This window comes from Lonchura striata, chromosome 4 (genome assembly GCF_050655825.1).
Source record: "Lonchura striata isolate lonStrDom1 chromosome 4, ASM5065582v1, whole genome shotgun sequence".
NCBI classification, from domain to species: Eukaryota; Metazoa; Chordata; class Aves; order Passeriformes; family Estrildidae; genus Lonchura; species Lonchura striata.
In genome coordinates this window covers 41,474,458-41,494,912 of record NC_140706.1, presented here as the reverse complement: position 1 = coordinate 41,494,912, position 20,455 = coordinate 41,474,458, and the positions used below count along the sequence as shown (strand labels likewise).

Sequence of the window (20,455 nt, the reverse complement as noted above, 5' to 3'; positions counted from 1 at the left end):
TAAGGACTGTAAATAGTCCAGACATATCATGAATGAGAAGTCAATAAAAAGAGGGAAAGGAATGAAGACAGGTCTACTTATTTAGAGAACTGCATCTCCAGTACATTCAAGTTCCCCCATTTGTAATGGAAAAATATCTGTTTGCTTTACACAAAACAGTGTTACATGAACATATCAAATTTCCACACACACCACTTGCTCCATTTCAAATATTTGCTTTTGCACAGTGGAATTTCTTCTCTTACAAAAGAATTGTTTTGTATGACTACAAAGGCAAGTAGTTGCTGTCACTGGAGAAGTAAGCTTGTTATTTCTCTTCAGATAACCTGAAATATTCCTTTTTATCTGTTCTACAAAACTAGTACCAGTGTACCTCAAACTCTAGCCTTTTTCTACCGAGTTCATCCATAGTCTGAAAATTGCTTTTGAGTATACTGTGAAAAGTACAACTACCTGTGCATGGCTAAGATGAGACTATACTTTTTGATCTTTGTGGAATGACTTTGCAATTCCTGGCTTTATTTTAGGTACAAATCAGTCCAAGTTACACTAAAAAGGCAGTAACAAGCTCACTTGGATTTACAGCAGTCAGCTGCAGGACTCCAAACATATATACATAGCTGTTGTGGGCTGCCAGCCTTTCTATGAACAACCGTCTTTCCCACACTCATCCTGACACCCCTCCACTGTCAAAAAAGAAAAAAAAAATTACTGTACAAATAGCATTTAAAAACTCTGAAGCATCAGTTTAGGCAAGGACTGAGGTAGACTGGACACCATCTCAGCCAGGAGACAACTGGGAAAATGGAGATGGACAAGGACCAGAACAAAGCATTTGCATCTTTAGTAAAAAGCTTCAGCAGATGATGAGCAAACAGATTGTCTTCAGGAGAAAGTCCTAGAAATGAGTCAAACTAGACAGGAAAAATCCCTGAGCCGACCTAGAGATAGGACACAGTTACACTTATTAGGAAAGGACGGCACACACTTCTCATAGCCTGAAATTGAAGAATGAGTCACCGCAGTCGTCTTTGATGTGGTACAAGATGCTATCACCAGATTTATACATCCATCAGTGCAGAAAGTCTGCCCCTGGAAATTACAAGATTCCAGGCATTCTGAAAGCAAGGCAGTGCCTAACCCTTCCACCCATGTAGTAATGCAGATGAAAAACCACAGTATCACCAAACAGATCAGTAGATGCCACTGTAAACTGAAATTAAACCCACCAACTAGACAAGCTCATTCCTGCCTACTTCAAAGTAAGTCTCTTCCCCCATGGGCACAACACATTTCACAAAGATCAGCACTGACACTTTTTAAATATAGCAAATACCTCTTTCTTAGTACATTGTAATCTGTACATTTTAGTAAGGGTCATGGTTAAAACTCAGACAAATTACATGCAGTTCAGGAGGCAGAAGAGGAACTGCAGAAGAAGAGAGGAGCTCCACGTGTGCAATAATAATCTTGGCACTGATTCACTTAAAAGGCCACACAGTTCCGGAAAAAAATAGTTTTTAAATCCTTTTGTTAAAACTACACTTTTCCCACAACAGGACAACAGTACTGCTAATCACACAGTCTTAATATATATTATTTTGTTAATTTCATCTGATAGCCCTAAATCATGAAAAACAACTTTTAGACCTTCAGAAAGAACATAGCTCATGTGTGGATCTCACTACTTAACAAACTAAAGCGAAATCCAAACATAAAAAAAATTCTGAACTCCAAATATTTACCAATAAACATTAGAAAATTTCCAGATATACAGAAATGTTTCAGTTTGTGAATTTTCTGGTTTAAAACTGAGAAACAAAAGGTGCCAGTAACTATTTGGTCTTTACCATAGAACTTGAGGGACACAGGGCTTTTTAATTAATTGAAAGGATTTCCATACAGCATTCCCATAAAATTTTTACAACACACCCATCTGTACAGAAACGGAGACTTTGTAAAAGAAATTCTCTGAAATGTAACATAACATGCTATTTCTTCCTCTTTCACCTTTCAAGTAAGCCTGCTTTCAAAAGCAGTAACACAAGCCATTCAGGGGCACCTCCTTCTGTCCTGTCTCTGATTCAGTTGCCTCCAGGCACTCCTTAGCTATTATTTGAATACAACAGCCAAAAGAAATTTAACTCTTTTTGCTAAGCACAAAATAAAAACTGGAAAATTACGTGTTATTGGCAGAAAATTGAAGACAAATACCTCTGTTTTATATTGTTTGCACATAAAATGGCTATCAGAGCAAGGTCACCTAAAGCCATACAGCTGGTGCTATGCAGAGACCTCTGGAGACCCCCAGTCCCAGCTCCTGCTCACACCAGAGCAGCTCAGTCAATGGAGGGTTGGCATTTTGTAGAAAATGCTCAAAGGCCCTCACAGATGGAAACTCCACAGTGCCTTGAGATAATTTATTCTGCACTGCCTCTCCAGGTAAGATGTTTTTTCCTAAAATATTAAATTTGATCCTCTCAAGCTGTAACTTTTCAGCAAGATTCTTTCACTGGTTTTGTGAGGCTTTTTTTGGTTGCTTGTTTTGGAATTTTTTTGGGGAAAAGCAGAGTTGGTTTCTGGGTTTTGTTTTTTTTTTTTTTTTGGGTTTGGGGGGTTTTGGTTGTTGTTTTTGTTTGGTTTGTTTTGTTTTTGTTGTTGTTTTGGTGGGTTCTTTGGGTTTTTTTTGCGGGGGTGGGGGGGGGGGGTTGATTTTCAGAATTTTTTCTGGTGTTACACTCTGTACCTTGCACCAGGAAAAGTTTAACTAGTCCATCCCTTGCAACTGCTCTTCAGGCAACTGGGGACCTGCTATGGCTGCCTCACAACCTTCTCTTCCTCAGACAAAACAAGCCCAGACTCCTCATTGTCCATCACTACCTGCCACCAGCTAGCTAAGCCTACAAACCTGGCCATCCAGCCAATTTTCAAACTAACTAAGCAAGCAGTCTATTCTTCCCAGAATTTTGCCTCAAGTTTCACAAGAAATGTTTTTGATGCTCACAGGGTTTGCTTTCACCATCAACTTTCCAGTACTAATAAAAAAACAAAACTTAATACTGACTTGCTACATCTCCTAAGAGAGCTTCCCTAAGCAGTATGGTCTACACCTTTTCTGGGATATATTTCTAGAGATGGATCTTCTGTGGATTTTCCATTTTCAGTTGATTCTATGATACAGCTACCTATTTTAAGCCTTGACATGATCCTTCAAGTATTGGCAGGAAACTAGAAAAAGAGATGAGCACTACCCACAGTACACACACATACAATATACACGTGATCTATCAACATCACAGCATGACAAATTCAACCTCTAATTAGAAATCTGATAATTTGCACAGTTACATATTACCCCAAATTAGAAAATTTCATTTATAAAGTATCATATGGATACAAAGTAACAAAGTAGGAACATGTAAGATATATATTCTATTTTGTTTACATTACTCCTCCCTCTGACACATACTTAACTCACACATTTGGAATGAGGTGAAAAAATTCTAGTTCATCCAACTCAAGATGAATGTATAGAAGAACTGTATTTGTTTGTTTTTTTTTTTTTAATCCTGTGATTTAATCTATTCCTTTTTTCTTCAGTTACTATTTTGAGTTCAAACTTGCACTGTTACCTTAGGCACTGAATATCATACACTATTTGGCTGCTGGCTAAAGGTCTTTCTGCCTTTCACATTATGTTAAGGACCGAACACAGATGAAGTGAGCAGAGAAGAAAAAGTTCTCTAATCGATCTTCAGGAACCCTCAGTTTTGGCAGCTGGCCCAACAGGGAAGGACAAAAGAAAGAAAAAGAAAGGGAGGACAGAGGTGTGGAGGGGGGGGGAGACATCAGTGGGTGACAGAGCATGGAACTGCAGTAACAGATTTAATAAAATTTCCACACAGCTGTGTGATTTAATGTCCTGCATAAGATAATAATGACTAATCAGAAAGTAACACACCTTTTTTGATTCCAAATTGCATTAAAAAAAATTAATTATACTTTTACTTTACAAGCTCATGCTTTATAAACTTTGAGTATTCTGCCAGCACTTTGCCTAGTATCCTGGCTTCTGCTCAAAGAAGAGAATGGCAATAAAACAGGGGTGGTTTTTTGGTGGGGTTTTTTGGTAGTTTTTTTTTTGGTTGGTTGGTTGGCTGGTTGTTTTTGCGGGTTTGTTTTTTTTTTCCTGCACAGTAAATCTTCTTGCATTAAAAGTAACCTCTACTGAGATCTGTTTTCAGACCAAATTCTTTTGGAAGGCAGTCTTGGTCCTGAACTTCTCAATATCTTTTAAAACTAGATAAATACTACATTTTAGCCAAGATAAAGAATTCCTACTGCTAAATGTTAGATGAGGTAACTTTTTTTCTGTTATCACATGCTCAAAGATGTAATTAATGTAGAGTATTTCAATAAGCTTTTATTCCAATGTCCACAGGTAAAGTCTTGGCTACACTGGCATCAATATTAAAGCCCCTGCTGACTTGAATATGAAAGGAATTCCATCTATGCTAAAGACATAAACCCATTAGAATTATTTTATGATGGACGGATAATAATATGATCTCCTTTCTTTATCCTGAAAAAATAGGATTATTAGTACATTGCATATTCATTAGACAAATACGTACACCAGTCATTCAAAAATTAACAAAGTAGTCTGTAATACAAAAAACAGGAGTTAAAATTATTAGAAACATCTTTATTTTCTCTTATGGATGAAATAAATACCAAGCCCATCCTTTTGATTTTTTTCATTTTTTCTTGCTTCAGTGGTTTTTTTCCTAGTAAAATTATTGTACAGTAAGTAAGTATCACATAAGATACAGTCTCTAGTCAAGGATTTCTCCCTATCTCTGTCTTCTAGCTTGAGTGACTGGAGTCATCTTAGACAGAAGAGGCATCACTTAAGGAAAGAAAATATGGGCCTGTTCCTACCACCAGTGCTATTACTACATTTATCAAAATAATCCAGAATTATGATTTTTTTTTTCTGGAGGTACAATGCTTTAAAGAGGAAAGGATATCAAATGTCCAGCAGAAAGTGGTTTAGAAATTTTAAAGGCACTATATTCCATTCCATTCCCATTTTTATTTTTTACTTTGAATGACTTACAATTCATTTACTCATGTGGGTATGGTCTCTGAATGTCAAAGCAGTACCTGAAAGTGTGATGACAAAAACAAAGCCACAACAAAATAGATGGAGAAAGGGTGGAAAAGAGAGAGAGAGACAGAGAGGAGAGGAAAAGGGAAAGAAGGTAAACGCCATCATTATCACTCCCCATACCATGACAAGGATTGGCATAAAGTAAACAGCTCTATGATCAACAGCATGCAGGGCAGACAACAAATGTAATCAGTCTAAATACCTGCCTTCACTCATCAACACATGAGCTCTTCATGACTTCCTCATCTTCCTGCAACAAGACCACTCTTATATTTTTATTTTCCGCTATATTCCAGAGCAGCAATCTCCTACACAATATTTTTATGTTTTCCATTTTCATTTCCCCTGCTGAAGGAGGAAGCATTTTAAGTAATCTCCACTCAAAAGTCCCTCTCTGCAAAATTACTTCAATTGAAAATTGTTGAAGCTGGAGCAAAGCACACAGTATGCAGTGATGGATCAATTTTCCAGGATCATCTCATGGAAGGCTAGAACATCAGGCTCAGACTTCTTTAATAATGAACAGGTAAAATGGGTGGTCCTGAATGATAACAAAACTCAGGAAGGGAAAGGCTTTTAAAAGCTACTCACCCAGGTTTTAACAAACACATGATTAAATGGCATGGGATAGAAGGAACTGTGAGTCTCTTTGGAAAAGTACAACTTGCTCTACATGAAAAATCTCAGTAGAAAAGACCTGCAGGAACATTTAATGCTGAAAGGGATGAGGAAGCAAACACAAACAGTTAACCAGGAAACCGGGAAAAGGTTTGCCCAGCTGGAGATATTTATATCTATTCAGCGATAACAAAGTTATTTATTTACTTTATAAAGAAGAAGAAGAAAAAAGTATTTTTGAAGTCTTACATGTTTGGAAGGTTTGGGTGAAGAAATATTAGTAACCTTTGAAATCTGTAACCTTTCCAATTCTGTTACTAAAAATAATTGTTTCTTCTTTCCTATGGGAACTGATTTAGAAAAGTTTTGAAAAACATAACTTAATTCTGATATGTAAACAAACATCAACAGGAAGTACAATTATAAATAGCATCTACAGCAACAACAGAAACTCAAGTGAATGTAAAACCCATCAAATACAAATGTTTGAGCCCAGTGCTTCCAAGTTGTTTTCAATTTTATTACAACAGCACTAGAAGCTACATCCAAAATTAGCTTTGTTAGTACTGGAGACCACACACATGCCCACACAGTATCAGTCAGTCTGTCTTGAAAAGCTGTACATACCAGCCGAGATAGGAAGGGACAGGGAAACAGCAGCATTACCCTGATTTTCCAGACTGTGCATGGCACAGAGTGGTTACAAGTGCAAGAAGATAACTTCAACAAAACAGTGAAATGAACCTGGATTTCCTTTCATCTCTGTTAAAAGCATTCGTTTCAATACCATTTATTAAAACCTACTTGTAACTCATTTCTTACTCGCTATGGCTCTTCATGTGCTTTTAAATTCACATGGTTCATATCCTTTATAGAAAAAATTCTTTAAAATCCAAAACATTTGAAACTTGCACTTCATGATCTTAAGTCAGACTTTGCTGAAAGGCAGGGCTTAATTTTATTATGCCCTTTTCTTTATGGTGCCTTCAGTTTATATTGTGCAGCACTTGTTAAGAGCAGATACTAGTAAACATTTGGGAAAAAGATTATCCATGGTCCATGTGGAATTCAGTCTGAATAAATAGACTCTATGGATACGGAATGTGTTAAACAGCTCTCTCTCATTTTAGGTATTATTCAGAATGAAAAAAACAATCCCAGACTGATCATGTTTCAAGAGGTGGAAAGAAGAAATAAAAAAAGATAAAACTACCAGCCTAATAATTAGAAATACCAGCCCTGAAATGCTTTGGTTTGCTGTTTACATTGTTTTGCTATTTGTATGGATTTTATTTTTTTAATTCTTTACACAGTAGAGTATGTTATATATAGGTATCAATTCAAACATTTATGAAGATCATCAGTAATAAGTTCTAGTCTAAGTTCTGAAAAAAAAATGTGCTGCCCAAGACCATATTGAAAAGCATTACTGCAAACACTTTTAGTCAGAAAATTACAGTGATGTAGTCCTGTAAGAGGACACATAAAAGGAAACCAGAGACTGAAGGGTTTGTGCACTACAATTGAAGGCAGGAATGCAGCACAGGTAGGGCTAGTTTTACCTACACAGCAAGAGTAACTATAAGAATGAAGCCCATGTGGCATACATTTCACTATCAAAACTGCAAAGGGTCCTAAGCGAAACTCTAAATACAGAAGTGACTACTGCTACTGCTACTGGAAACTCCAAAAACCAGCTGAAAGCTGTCCTAAGTTTACCTCACATACACTCAATATGTGCCTCCAGCATAATCTTCTGTTAAAAAGGCAAGAGAAACAAAATATAAAGAAATCATTTGGCATCTCTATGTTCTGAACTAGACTACACTATACTTCCAAATTCAGAGACACAAAAGCATTACATCTTTAATGTCCATTTAAGCAAAAAATATTTTATCTGCTGTTAGCCTGTTAAAACAAAGCTTTTGGAATAATACGATGTCTTCACCTTGTTAAAATTTGCTTCCTAGAAGATGATTTCACAGGAAGCAGTCATGTATTATCCATACAGATCTGTAGAGATGAATGCAATGCAACTGTTTTGAACTGGAAGACCTTCAGGCAGACAGAACTCAGTACAAAATCAAAATTGAAACATTAATTTCTAATGTCTTTGAACAGAAGGTTAAATCATGCTAGACATAACAGTATTTGCATATGTAGAAGAAATTTACAAAGGAAGCACAAGTCCAGGTACAGCAGAAAGTCTGTTGATCTGCAAGGACAAAATGAGAAAGTTTTTTAGAGTATAAAAACACCATATGGAGAGCCAATACTTTTTACAACTCTTATCATGAATCTCTGATCCTTCTGGCTATTGAACTCATGCATATGTGAAAATCAGAATCTGTTTTTACAGACAGGTCTCAGAGACAAGAATCTGATATTTAGACAAACTGATGAGAATTTTCTTAGGACAGAGATATTTTCTAGTTTCAGGGAGAGGACTCTTGCCATTCTCTCTAAATAAGCATAACACTTTCCCTTTTCAGGTAATTGCAAGTGCTACGAGCCAAACTGATCATTCAGTCCTTATCTTCAGGAAAGCCAGATGAACAATAACATTACATTTGCAAACAATTTGTCCTTATTTTTGTGTGACCTTTGTATTATTCTGAAGACCATAAAGGCATAATGGAGCATCCATAAGAGACTTGTATCCCTGTATAGGCTAGTGGGTATAAAATACCATAGGTATATGGTATTTTACATAAAAACTCTTCAAAAAGACCCTTTTGCTAATCTAGTATAGCAGGTGTCCTTGAGGAGGACTGACAGCAGGGCCCAAGCACCATCAATCACAATTTATGCCACTGAAAAGGTTATATGTAGGGATGCAGTCTTCAGAAACATATTCATACAATGATTTAGGCTTTACTGCCCAGAGCTGCCAATGTTCACCTTATTTCCCGTGTTAACTTATGATTTTATTTTTTTGCAAATAATTTAGGATTTTTTTCACACAATAAGGCTTTCTGTACAGACAGACTCTGACTCCCTAGAAAGCACTGCATTTGACCTGAGGCCATGGAACAGGCTTCCAAAATTGATTGATAGCACTGGGATTACAGGTGTGTAGCTGGTTAGAAGTGTGCAATATCACATGGTGGAAATTATTGTCTCAAGTGCCTTCAATACCGACCCTAACAGAGGCAGAAAAAGGAAGCTGAAAACTGGTAGAAACCCATCTGTCCACCAATAAATAAGATCTGCTTCCGTAATAATTTATCCTAGGTGAACAGTAAACTAGGTTAGGATACTTAATGAAAACCACTTTCCAGTCCCTTCACTCACATTTGGAAGGGGTTTTGGATGCCAATTTGTACTGACATTTGAACTCCTTGGGGAGAAAGGTTTAACTATTTATTTCACAGGCATAGAACTGCACTTTTTAAGAGCAGTTTGGACAAGTTGAATTCAAAGTTCACATCACATCACATGAGTCTCAAGACAAGAAGGAATTTAAATGCCAGAACTCTGTTTACCAAACAGAATGTAAATAGAAATAATTTTCCCTAGTTACATTTGGAGTCACTACCGAATGACTCAAGTGTTAATCCCCACGCTGTAAGAGTTGTTTATATTTTAAAATAGAAGAAAACTATAGTAATTTCAATTAAATGAAATTGTGCCTTATATTAAGGCACTGCATTTTTCCAGAGCACAGCAGCAAGTTACTATAAGAGAACGGCTTTTTTAAAGATTCACATCTTGAGGCACACTTCATTTATAATTTTATGCCTAAGAATTCCAATGCATCCCCAACAGAAGGCATTTATCAACAGCCTCAACACTAATAGGTGAAGCTAGTAATTCAATTGCAAAACAAACAAGCTATGAATATCAAGCCCTCAAGCTTATGCCTTCATGTAAATTAGAAGGAACAAAACAATTAATACATGCTTAATCTAATCCAGCACTGCAATTAACTGGATGTCTGAATCACTTGGTGATAAATGCTCTGCAATAAATAAACATATATATATTATACATGATGGCTGAAGAAGAAAGTAAATATTTCTCTTATCTAATCAGTTTCCCTCTGCAGAATTTTAGCAATATCAGTGTCTACAAACTTTGATGGCCCATAATGATGTTTACTCAGTCCACCATAGCACTGCATGAAAAAGAATTCTATACATGTAGAATGCTTAAGATGAATCTGAAGATTGTTAATTAATAGCTTACTGAAATTTTTAGCCATGCTAATATTTTTTCTTATTTCTAGACATCGTAGCAGAAGTCTATTTTATTAACAACTTGCACAATTAAAAAAATAATAAGTAGAAAGGTCCAAAGTGTTATGGCAGATGTTTTGTTTGAAACTGAAATCTTGAAGTTAAGATTATAATATGCCACAGGTGAAGTATTATCTGCACATCAAAGCATCACTGCTATAAAGAAAAACGAAGCACCAGATGCCAAATGTTGACTACCTCCTCTGTGAAGCTGAAAAAGAACCAAAAACTGCTGAATGAAAATCAACTGAGAATGTTTAGAATTTGGGGGAGGTGAGGGTGATCTTGTTTCAGTTCCTGGCTGTTTTAGAGTTTTTTGAAACAGCATATTAACATGTTTTAAATATTTCAGGTCTTCTGTAAAAGCAGAAGTTACATTATCACACTAGCAAATCTGACTTGATGATCGCTGATTTCACTCTTTTAAGATTCCTTCCTCACTGACTGGATTTCCCTCACTGAGGGAAGCCATTGATTTATCTTTAGCTGGTTGCATTTTAAGTTAACACAATTTGGATTTCTAGTGTCCAAATGAAGAAGTTTGCTTCTGAGAATGTTATTCCCTCAGACTCTTTTAAAACATGGCCATCATATACAATTTCTTTTAGGAGGATCAAAAAAGCAAGGCTCAGGAGATGTCTTAAGCTCACGTTGCTTAGGTTTACATCTTCAGAATAAGCAGAAAGAGGAGGATTGGTATTTCATGGTATCACCTATTTGCATAGAACTGAATATAACTGAAACAGTCAATTTCACTGCAAGTTTAGCAGATTCTCTGCAATGAGAAATGTTTTCAAAATAACCTTTGAGTTGTTACTGTTCAGAGAACAGTGCATGACCATGAGCACTAAAAATCCCACTTTGAAACACGTCTTCTCTTTTAAATCTAACAAATACAGACTTGCTAACAGATATACATTCCTTCATAGGGTACTAACTTTATTCTGGTTTCAAATTCATTGTTTTGTGTATTTTAAAGAGAGTAAAGCTCACTCTATTAAACATAATTAGACTAATTATTTTTAGATTATCAGCAGGATACAAAGACCTGATGGTTTTAATTATTATTTTAAAAAATTCATATGTACAGAACTTTCACCTAAACTATTTAAATACTCTTATATGAAGAGCAGAATGGCTTATGAGTTGCATTGTTGCAAAGACAAACCACATGCATCCATATACAGGCATTTACTGATGAACTGGTAAAAAAAATATACATTCTTCCACCATTTAATGCTATTTGTTACTTCACAGTTCAGCAGAAGTAGTTCTGTGATGTATTTTCAGATTTAATACTGTTGTTTCAAAAAAAAAAGAGTTTTCTTGGATGGAGATCTCATCCTAATCTTTTGATTTTTTATGGTATGTCTAATTACTGCTAAGTGCACTTCTGGAAGTAACATCAAATCTACTTGTAAGACCCAAGGAGTTCATAGCACAAGGGAAAGTGAGAAAATAATTAAAAGGAGTAACAACAAAATAAGTCATCATCTCATTTTGGAATCGGCCAAATCTGATGAAGGCTAAAGTGATCACATACTCTTAGCTCATGGGAATGCACATTTGCCTCTGGAAGATTCTTGATGTACCAAATTGGAAGAGGAGAGCAGAAACTGTTTCTGCTATCTTTGAAGCTGCAGGCCTAAAACTAATAAAGATAAAAGTCTTTGTGCCCACTTCAGAAGGGATGGATGTGAAATATATCAAATATCAGAGGCATACATGAAGTCAACAGTGCTAACAGCTGTATTAAAACAAGCCCATACCATTAGAATAATTGCTAGCAGAAAAAGAAATTAAGGGTAGAAATTAAAAATGTGCCAGATTCAGACTAGCACAGTTCCAGGAATTTTTCAAATTACAACTCAAGGATGTCCTCAGATCAGAACTAACCAGTCTTGGTGTGGAAAGGTCAAAAATATACTCCAGTTCAGTAGAGACTTGGAGACACGTTAAACAGACTTTAAGAGTACCAGAAAAAATTGGGAAAAAAAAAATCTCACCAGCAGCAGCCCAAGTGATTCCACACGTCTGGAGAACAGAAGGTGCCCCCTTCTCCTCCCACAGGCTGGATTTCCCATTTGCTCCATTATTCTACCCCAGCTGTGAGGACCCCCAGAGCAGGGCCATCCGTGGGGCGCAGAGGCGAGGCCAGCCCCGGGACTCCCTCTGCCACACTGCAGGCAAGCCTGGCACCAGCTCACTCCAGGGAATTCTGGCCTTAAGGCAGCTCCCATCTCTTAGCAGCACCACCCACGCACACCATCAGACAGCCACCAATACTCTGGTTAGTATCTTCCTTTTCAGGCACTGGTAGAGAGCAATGCCCTCAAGTTTGCTGGCTGGAGCTAACAGGAGCCCTCTTGGATAGAGGCATTCATCCTCATGAGCTCAGAGTGTTTCAGCTGCTCTGGGTGCAGGCTTCCACACTGTAATCATCTCATGTACTAAAAGAATGGTACTTCACTGTGAGAGAACAGGTAGAAGAATGAAGATGTATTAGGGCATTTCAGACATTTGCTGAAGCTTTCCTTTAGGAGACTTCCCACAAGAACTGGAAGTTTCCACAAGGGTCTGCATTTACACTTTGTCCGGCGTTGCTTAGTACCCTCACTATTTCTAGAGATTGGTCTAGGAAAATATTAGGCAAAAGCTCAATTGAAACAAAGTAAGCTCTGAAAAGTAAAAATAGTATAGGTTAATAAAGGGTCTAGAAGCACAGTTTCTTTCTTTATTTTGGCAATTCTTCATATACAACTCCCTCCAATCCCCAACAGCTGGAAGACTGGGTTTTCATTCTGTTCTCTGGTACATCCTGCAGACGACAGTAAACCCACTCTATCCATTTGCAAAATCACTTGCTTTCCTTGTGACTGCTGTTAAAATTTAAGCTGATAACAAAACCATCCTCCTTCTCAAGGAGACACACAGCATTCCCCAGCACATACCCCTCAAGTGCTAATGCCTGGTGCAGAATGGGATTACTAGGGACCAGAAGTTGGCAAATCTGGGTATCTATTCACAGCTAAGCCCAAAGCCATTCACAAAGACAATATTCTGGGTCTCACTGAAGGTATTTCATTATAGCTGTTCTTGCTTTCAATTATAATAATTCCCTTCACAGGATAACTTTTTTTTTTGTTAGTGCTACTAAAAAAGAGTGCCACATAAATTTTGAACAAAGTCAATACTTATTAACAATTCCCAATTAAATATCCCAAAGACTTGTTTAATTCATTCCCTAAAGCTTTTACAGTTACTGTTTGAAGAGGAAAGCAAAGGTCACTTCCTTTTGTGTTATAAATTTCTATTTAATTTTATTCTAATTCTGGTTACAAGCCAAAATACTTGCATATCATTGTGAAAAGGCAGGAGTTAAAATAACAATTATAAATGAACAAAAGCAACTAATAATAAATACTTACTGTGCCTGTCTACACTTGGAGATAAATCCTGAAAGATGATGAGAACCCCATCCCCTTTTCCAGCAGAGCATGTAATTATCTTTTCACCTAGCTCATATTACCAACCAGTCTGGGCTGGAAGACCAGCCTTATATTGCTAACATAATAAAATCTTATACCTTTAGTACAATGGAATTTATCTTAAGTCAAAGCAAAAAAAAAAAAAAAAACAACAAACAAAACCTGCAAACATTTAATGATCTCCAAAGCTAAAGAAAACAGCTTATTTTGTTTAAGTGCAATAAATGCAATAAATGGTTCACCATTAATGTCTCGATTTTAGTACTATGTTAACATGAGAACTTAATTTCATCCTCCTTTATCACTGTCACTTATTTCTATCATTACTGGTGAGTCAAAGCAGGTCGATGTTTTCTTTTTTTTCCCTTTCAGTTCAGAGTACTGTACCACTATTAATACCTAAATGTTTAAATTAGTCATAGCCATTTGATGACACAATCTACTGGAATCTTTCTATTCTTCTCTTTCCCTCTTTTATTCCATGTACATTACAGCTGGTAATGTGGATGAAATCCAGATGTTATGTAAAACAGCTGCAAATATGTGCTTCTATTTAAGCCTCCAGTACTTTTACTCATATACAGAAAATGCTTATACACTCAATGTCTGTGAGATCAGTTCACTGGAAAAAAAAAAGATTAAGTCAGCTGCTATGTCTTGTTAACTGAAGTAAAAAAAAATCCTTCAGCCAAACTCAGTTTTTAAAGCTGAATACCAGTTGGCTTATTAACTTATCCATTCAATGACAAAATATACTATTTTGTGTATTAGTTTTGTGCTTTTCTTCCCTCTATAAGCTCACTATTCATCCCATTTTATTTTTTTATTTTCTTCCATATATACACAACAGCACTATATAAAAGCTGACTACCTGTTCTCTTCCAAGGTTTGGCAAAGTTTTATCTAAATCTCCAGTCCTTGTTCATTAAGGCAAATGAAAGCTACTAATTTTTCTCAAATTATGTTGCTTTAACACAGAATCATATTGTTTCTATTCATAAACATGTTTTAGGTAAATTAAGCGAGGAAGGAAATATTCATTAATCACAGCAGAAAAATTAAAAAAACTAATAAAACTTCAGTTCTAATATATGCATAGAATAACACCACATTAAGAACAGTTTAGAGAAAAAAAGGAAAGAAGAGAGCATTGATGAATGTTATTTTAGTCTCATGTAAATATCAGATTTGTGAAGTTCAGTGTGAAATTATCAAATATCAGTGTTCATATACTCACAAATATATCAGCAACGAAAGAAGGGTTATGGAGAATCTTCACTTTTATGGGTGCATGGGGAAAAATAATGAAAAAGGATAAAGAAACTTTAATTGCTAGTCATCATGCCAGACTGTTTCCCAAGACTGGCTTCTTTAACAGGAAAAGGAGAGAAAGCCACCAGGAAACATTTTCTGCCATTTACTATGCAGAACCCAATAAAATACTTGGGCCAAAGTAAGATATATTACTTTTATTTATCCATGCATGTGTACGGACAGACACAAAAACACCCTATGCACAAATCTAAATCATCATGTTTGTGAGGAGGCCTGTGCACATGTACTCTGTAAGCACACAGTTCTGTCTAAATAGCTCAGAAAAGATCACCTACCTGCCTGCAGCACACTTAGCCCTCAGATGGAATTCTGAGCAAGGTATCATGCAAGTACTCTGAATAATAAAGCAAGTAGCTGCCCAACCATGTATCACCAAATCCCAACTTTTAATGCAGAGTGGTCTTGCAGAATTTTAGCATAAATATGCAGCTGAGCATAGCCTGAGACAGCTGAATAATAAAAAGGGGAGCATGAATGTAAGGAACAGTGAACCAGTTGTCCTGTGTGAGGCTACAGAGAAGTTCTGAATCCCAGAACTGGTCTAAGTTTAAGGAACAAACTGCCCAAATCTTATCCACAAATGCAGTCTTGCAGTACCCTTATCCTGTATGAGTGACCAAGGTCAGAAAGCACATTTAAGAAAACTTTTATAGGTCACTATCTCTTGACTAGTGAGTATCTAAGACAAAAGAAACTCTTCCAATGAATAAAGATGAACAATGAGTGTCACAACAGAGAGAGCAGTGTAACAGCCAGGGCAGCAAACATCTACAAATACCTTTCCCATTTCCACATGTTGCCATGCAGTAGTTCTGTGCAAAAAACCCACAGATGTAACTTCTCTCAAGTTATTTCTTTTTTCCTTTGTCAGATCATAATTTTACTGCATTTTCTTGGGTTTGGAACAGTAGATTGCAAAGGTTTTCCAATCAGAAAACTATTTCATGGATAATGAGGGATCTCTAATTTTGCCACTGCAGCAGCAAAACTGGGCACTGCTCAACAAGTACTGACTGACAACATGGTTAGTTATAGATAGGATTATTATTATTATTCTATTTTACACTGAAAAGTAGGTGAGATTATCAAAATGGCTACCTGCTTAGTTTGTGGACTAATGGTTTACTGACTATTGTATTCAGAAAAAAATACAGAAGTGCGAAAATGTAACACAAAATTTCTAAAATTCTGAGTTCATGATTGTTCACCAGTTTGAACTGGAAAAAAAAACCTTGCAATTTAATTCCATATTATCCTATGCTTTTTGGTTCTAGGTATTTTAGAACAAAATACCATTTTTACAAGACATAATTCAGTATCAACTGCAGTCAGTCACTGACAGTAGTGGTGAAACTTTTCAATACATGAATTCTTAATAAAAGGCCTTTTTTTTCCTCTGAATTATACTCTTTCATACCCCATTACTCATACTTTCCACTTCCATTTCCAAAAGCAGGAACTTAAATTTCTTACTTAACAAAGATGAAGCTTCACTCTTTCTCCTTAGTGTTTATGATTTACATCTCCTTTCAGTTTTGAAAAATATTGACGTGAATAGGATAAAAAAAAAAGTCCATTTGAAAAAAGAAGCCCCTGCTTTCTTTTATAGGGAAAAAAAATAAATAATTTAGTAAAATTTTTTCACCATACACTTTTTATTCCTCCTTTCCCATCAAATTAATAAGAAAATAAGTACAAATATTTTAATCAGTAATTAACCATTTTTACAAATTGAAACATTTCTGGTTTTTAAGGCCACAGCTTTAAAATTTAAGCTCAAAACTAATTTTGTATTTTCCACTTACATGCGCAAATTAAGTTTCATATATGGGAAGAAACCATGGAAATCAGCGATATTCTAATTTATGAAAAGATGTTAAAGTGCTTTTTTAAATTTAACCAAATTACACAGACAAAATAAGTTATACTACCTTATTTTTGCAGATTAACTCTATTTTCCAAAATAAGACCTCCCTCAAGTAGCTTTCCATTGTTTTAGTGGATTAATTTAAGTTACTTTCATCTCTCTTGAAAGATAAAAATCTAGTCAGCAGCAGAATATAGATCAAAAAGCCTTTGCCTTCAAAGGCAAACAACTTCAAATTATGGCTCATAAAACAATAACACACCAAGTTTATTCACTGTGTCTTTCTTTCAGAAAGGTGTTTTTAGGTATTCTTCCTGCAAGTTCAGCCTTCTTTTCTTCTTCTACATAACCACCCTTGTCACTAGTAAGTCTCAAAATGCAGCGAAATCAAACTGCTTCTGGGACTTGGAAATATCAGGATGGAGGATTATTACATATATGCAAGTGTACAGGTGTTTAACATTCTCTGATTTAAATTAGCACTCTCTGGGTGCTTCTGCAGCCACCAAGAAGGTGCTGGGAATGCTTTTTGATCAGATACTAAGATGAAACATTTCCATACCAGCTGCTTCCCTCCAGAAGGACATGTGTGTAGTTAGGAAGCAGGCAAGCTAAACAAACTATTTTTGCAGCTTATTCTTGCAGCTGTCTTCATTCTCTTAAATACAGCTGTGCAAGCCATGAAAAGTCCACGTCATAATTAACTACTATGTTTTCACTCTTCATCTCCTCTATAAAAGACACATAATCAGTCACTTTTATGCTGAAGCTTCTAATATACATCAGTATCATTACTGCTATAGTATTCAAACAAAACTTAACAAGTGCTATTTAGTCAGAATCACGGTGGCGCTTACAGTGTTAACTAACGGCTGCTGCTAGTGACAAATTACTCTCAGTAGATACTTTAAACAGCAAATGTCATTTCTCTTTTTGGCTGCATTACTATCAGATAATGAGACTGCTTGTGCTTTTTGGGTTTTGTTTTTTGTTTGTTATTTAAATAACTCCCAGCAGAAAAACTCCTAAAATTTCAAGATTAATTACAGGATACTTATGTCCTGCATTGCTTTGGTGCTGTTCCTATGCTCTCACAAGGGTAATTTAGCAGGATTGTAACATCCTGCTGTTACCTAACTTTCTGTCAGACTATAGGTAAAAATTCATAATTTTTGATATAGCTGTATTATATAATTATACTTAAAAAAAAAAAAAAGTCTGTTTAAAATATCTGAGAACTTTTCCAGTCTAAATATTTATTTTCACTACTACTTTTGAGGTCTCCAATTTCTGTACGCACTCTCACAACTTCCACCAAGGTCTCACTGATGCACAGTCAGCTTCTGCCATTTCCCTGGGAGTTACTCTCAGACTAACACATTCCTCATAATGATTAAATCCAGCGGGATGTGCTCCTCGGGAATATCAGTCTGAATTAGCAGCATCTTCAAAGAAAAAAGGTCTTCAGAGTTAAACTACTTTTTCAGACATCTACCCAAAGCCCAGCATAAGTCTAACAAAATTAAATAGTTCTGTATTCACAGATGGCAAGAGCCAACCTTTGTCTCACAGAATCCAAGATGCAGTCAGGAACATTATTACGAGCACACTTGCCATCTGTACTCAAATGCTAATGGCACAACTGGATTGACTGTATATGGACAGAAATGGTCTCAGAAAGATTTGGATTACAAAACAGATAAAATATAACAGATGTGCCCATCAGCAGGCAGGCTGGCATTCGCTCCGCAGCAGCTGAAGCTTCCAAGAGTAAGCATACTGGAGTAATTCATCTCTTTCAAGCTTTCAAGTCACAAAAAGTTTAAGTTCAAAAGTACCCTAAATATATAAGAGAAAAAAAAAAAAGAAAAAAGATGACTTGTTCCTTGAACCATGCATTGATTATAAACAAGCTCTAGTTCCAAGCCCTGTAGATTATTCTGCTCTGGATCCAGCCTCAGCCAACCCATTCTGCAATTCCTGAGTGCACCTCGGCTCCCTGGTGAGCCGGGCAGAGCGGCTCCCTGCCCACAGAAATGAGGCACACCAGGAATGAGGTGAGACAAACAAGCACCATGGTGCAATCCTGCAACAAGCACAACAAGCACTCTGGCACTGCCCACTCGACTCGAGCAGGTTTCAGCAGTGCCATGCCCACTGTCCCCAGCACACCCATGCTGAGCAGCAGGCTGGAGGGCAAAGCAGAGGGTTTGGAAGAGCTCTGCCCCAGGGCGAGGGCACTGCCTAGAGCTGGCTAAGGGGGGCACAGATTGCACCACCCTGCAGCCAGCTTCGGGCTCCTGCTTCAACTGAAGGTCAGCATCACACACTTCCAGCAGCATCAAAGGGCCACCTTCTTCATGGGAAACTGGAGATGTTTGAAAATCCTGGGAAAATCTCTTTGGTCTAGGAACTGATCCGCTTCCTAAATCCCATGTGACATTGTCAAGGGAAAGGAACAGCCACCATCTCTTCGTCTAATCTTGCTGCTAAATTACCAAAGCCAGTGACAGATTTACACCAAAATGTTTTTGACAGTATGTTCAGATGGTGTTCCCCTTTCAAAGACTATAATTTATTGTGTATGTCACCATGTTCAAGAGGGGGGAAAAATTTAAAAATCCATCTTTTAATATTTGCCAAGCTTCTACCCGACTGGCAGACATCTGACAGTTTTATCCTACTTTACTACTTTTGGGAAAAAAATGCAACACATAGAAATACTGTTTCCAAACTGAAAGACAGAATTTTGGAAGAATCCCAACTTTTTTCCACTCTACTGATCTGAAAATGACATAATGACCTGATGAAGTCAACTGCCAAATACTTCTGAGGCAGACTTCAGGAGCTCCAGATGGCATTGTTCAGAAGTTCTTATAGCCCTCATCCTACTGGCTGGCTCAACAGCATTAAAAAATTGTTATTTTCCATATGAAATCCTACTTCTGACCACAGTAATATTTCCACAACAAAAAGGATACCTGCTTAGAGATGATATAAGGCAGATTGGATTTTGTCTAATATGTCTCCAGTCTTCAAAATAAAATATCTTATTAGATGGCATTATTTGTTAGTATTAAAATTAATATTGTATCTATATTAAAATTCTAAACAAGTACACAACTGAAAATCAGATGTTGACGATTATATGGATTCCAATCTTGTCTTGCCAGTTCCAGCTCTGTAAAATTCAAGTTCTCAGATGATCCAGGTTAATGCCAGCATAGCTTTTAGTTTTATACAAAAACACTTTATTATACCTCTACAAAGGATTCTCAAAAGGTTATCAGAAGTACTCTGGACAGGACCTGAATGTCAGAATCTAAAGTCAGAATTTAAGTACTGTAGAAATTAGCATTAAAAGCAGCACAGTTTTCAACAGATCAGGACATAGCCAAGCAGAAGGCACTTTCAAAGGTTTTCTTCTGTCTTCTCAACACCAAATGAAATGTCAGCATTATTAACTTTGGTAGAAGTAAACTGGGCTGGTAAAATGAATGTGAGGTAAAGGAGCTTCAGCAATTGATTTTATGTAGTTTTCTTGTGAAGTCTGGTCATTTACTTAGAAAAAACAGTTAAAGACTAAGAGCTAAAAATGCTGTTGGCTACTATTAGTCCACCCCAAGGACTGATATCCTGCTGGACATTATCTTTGAGAATCAATACATAAATATACAGAATAAGAATGCAAGTGATTTACAAAAGTAATTAATTAACATTTATTTTTAAATGAACC

At 36.5% G+C, this 20,455-nt stretch overlaps 1 protein-coding gene across 3 annotated transcripts in view; it reads right to left on the bottom strand.

The window, feature by feature from the left end:
- Nucleotides 1-20,455, bottom strand: part of PDGFC (platelet derived growth factor C) — a 119,448-nt gene that overhangs the window by 52,283 nt on the left and 46,710 nt on the right. Inside the window, exon 1 of one of the 3 annotated variants that reach the window (XM_085578868.1) lies at nucleotides 574-18,903. The exons of the other annotated variants lie outside the window; for them this stretch is intronic. Within the exon in view, the coding sequence (XP_085434994.1) occupies nucleotides 574-610 (37 nt within the window). The 5' untranslated portion in view covers nucleotides 611-18,903. Of the gene's footprint in view, nucleotides 1-573; nucleotides 18,904-20,455 lie in introns of those variants that run through there. 3 annotated transcript variants of the gene reach the window in all.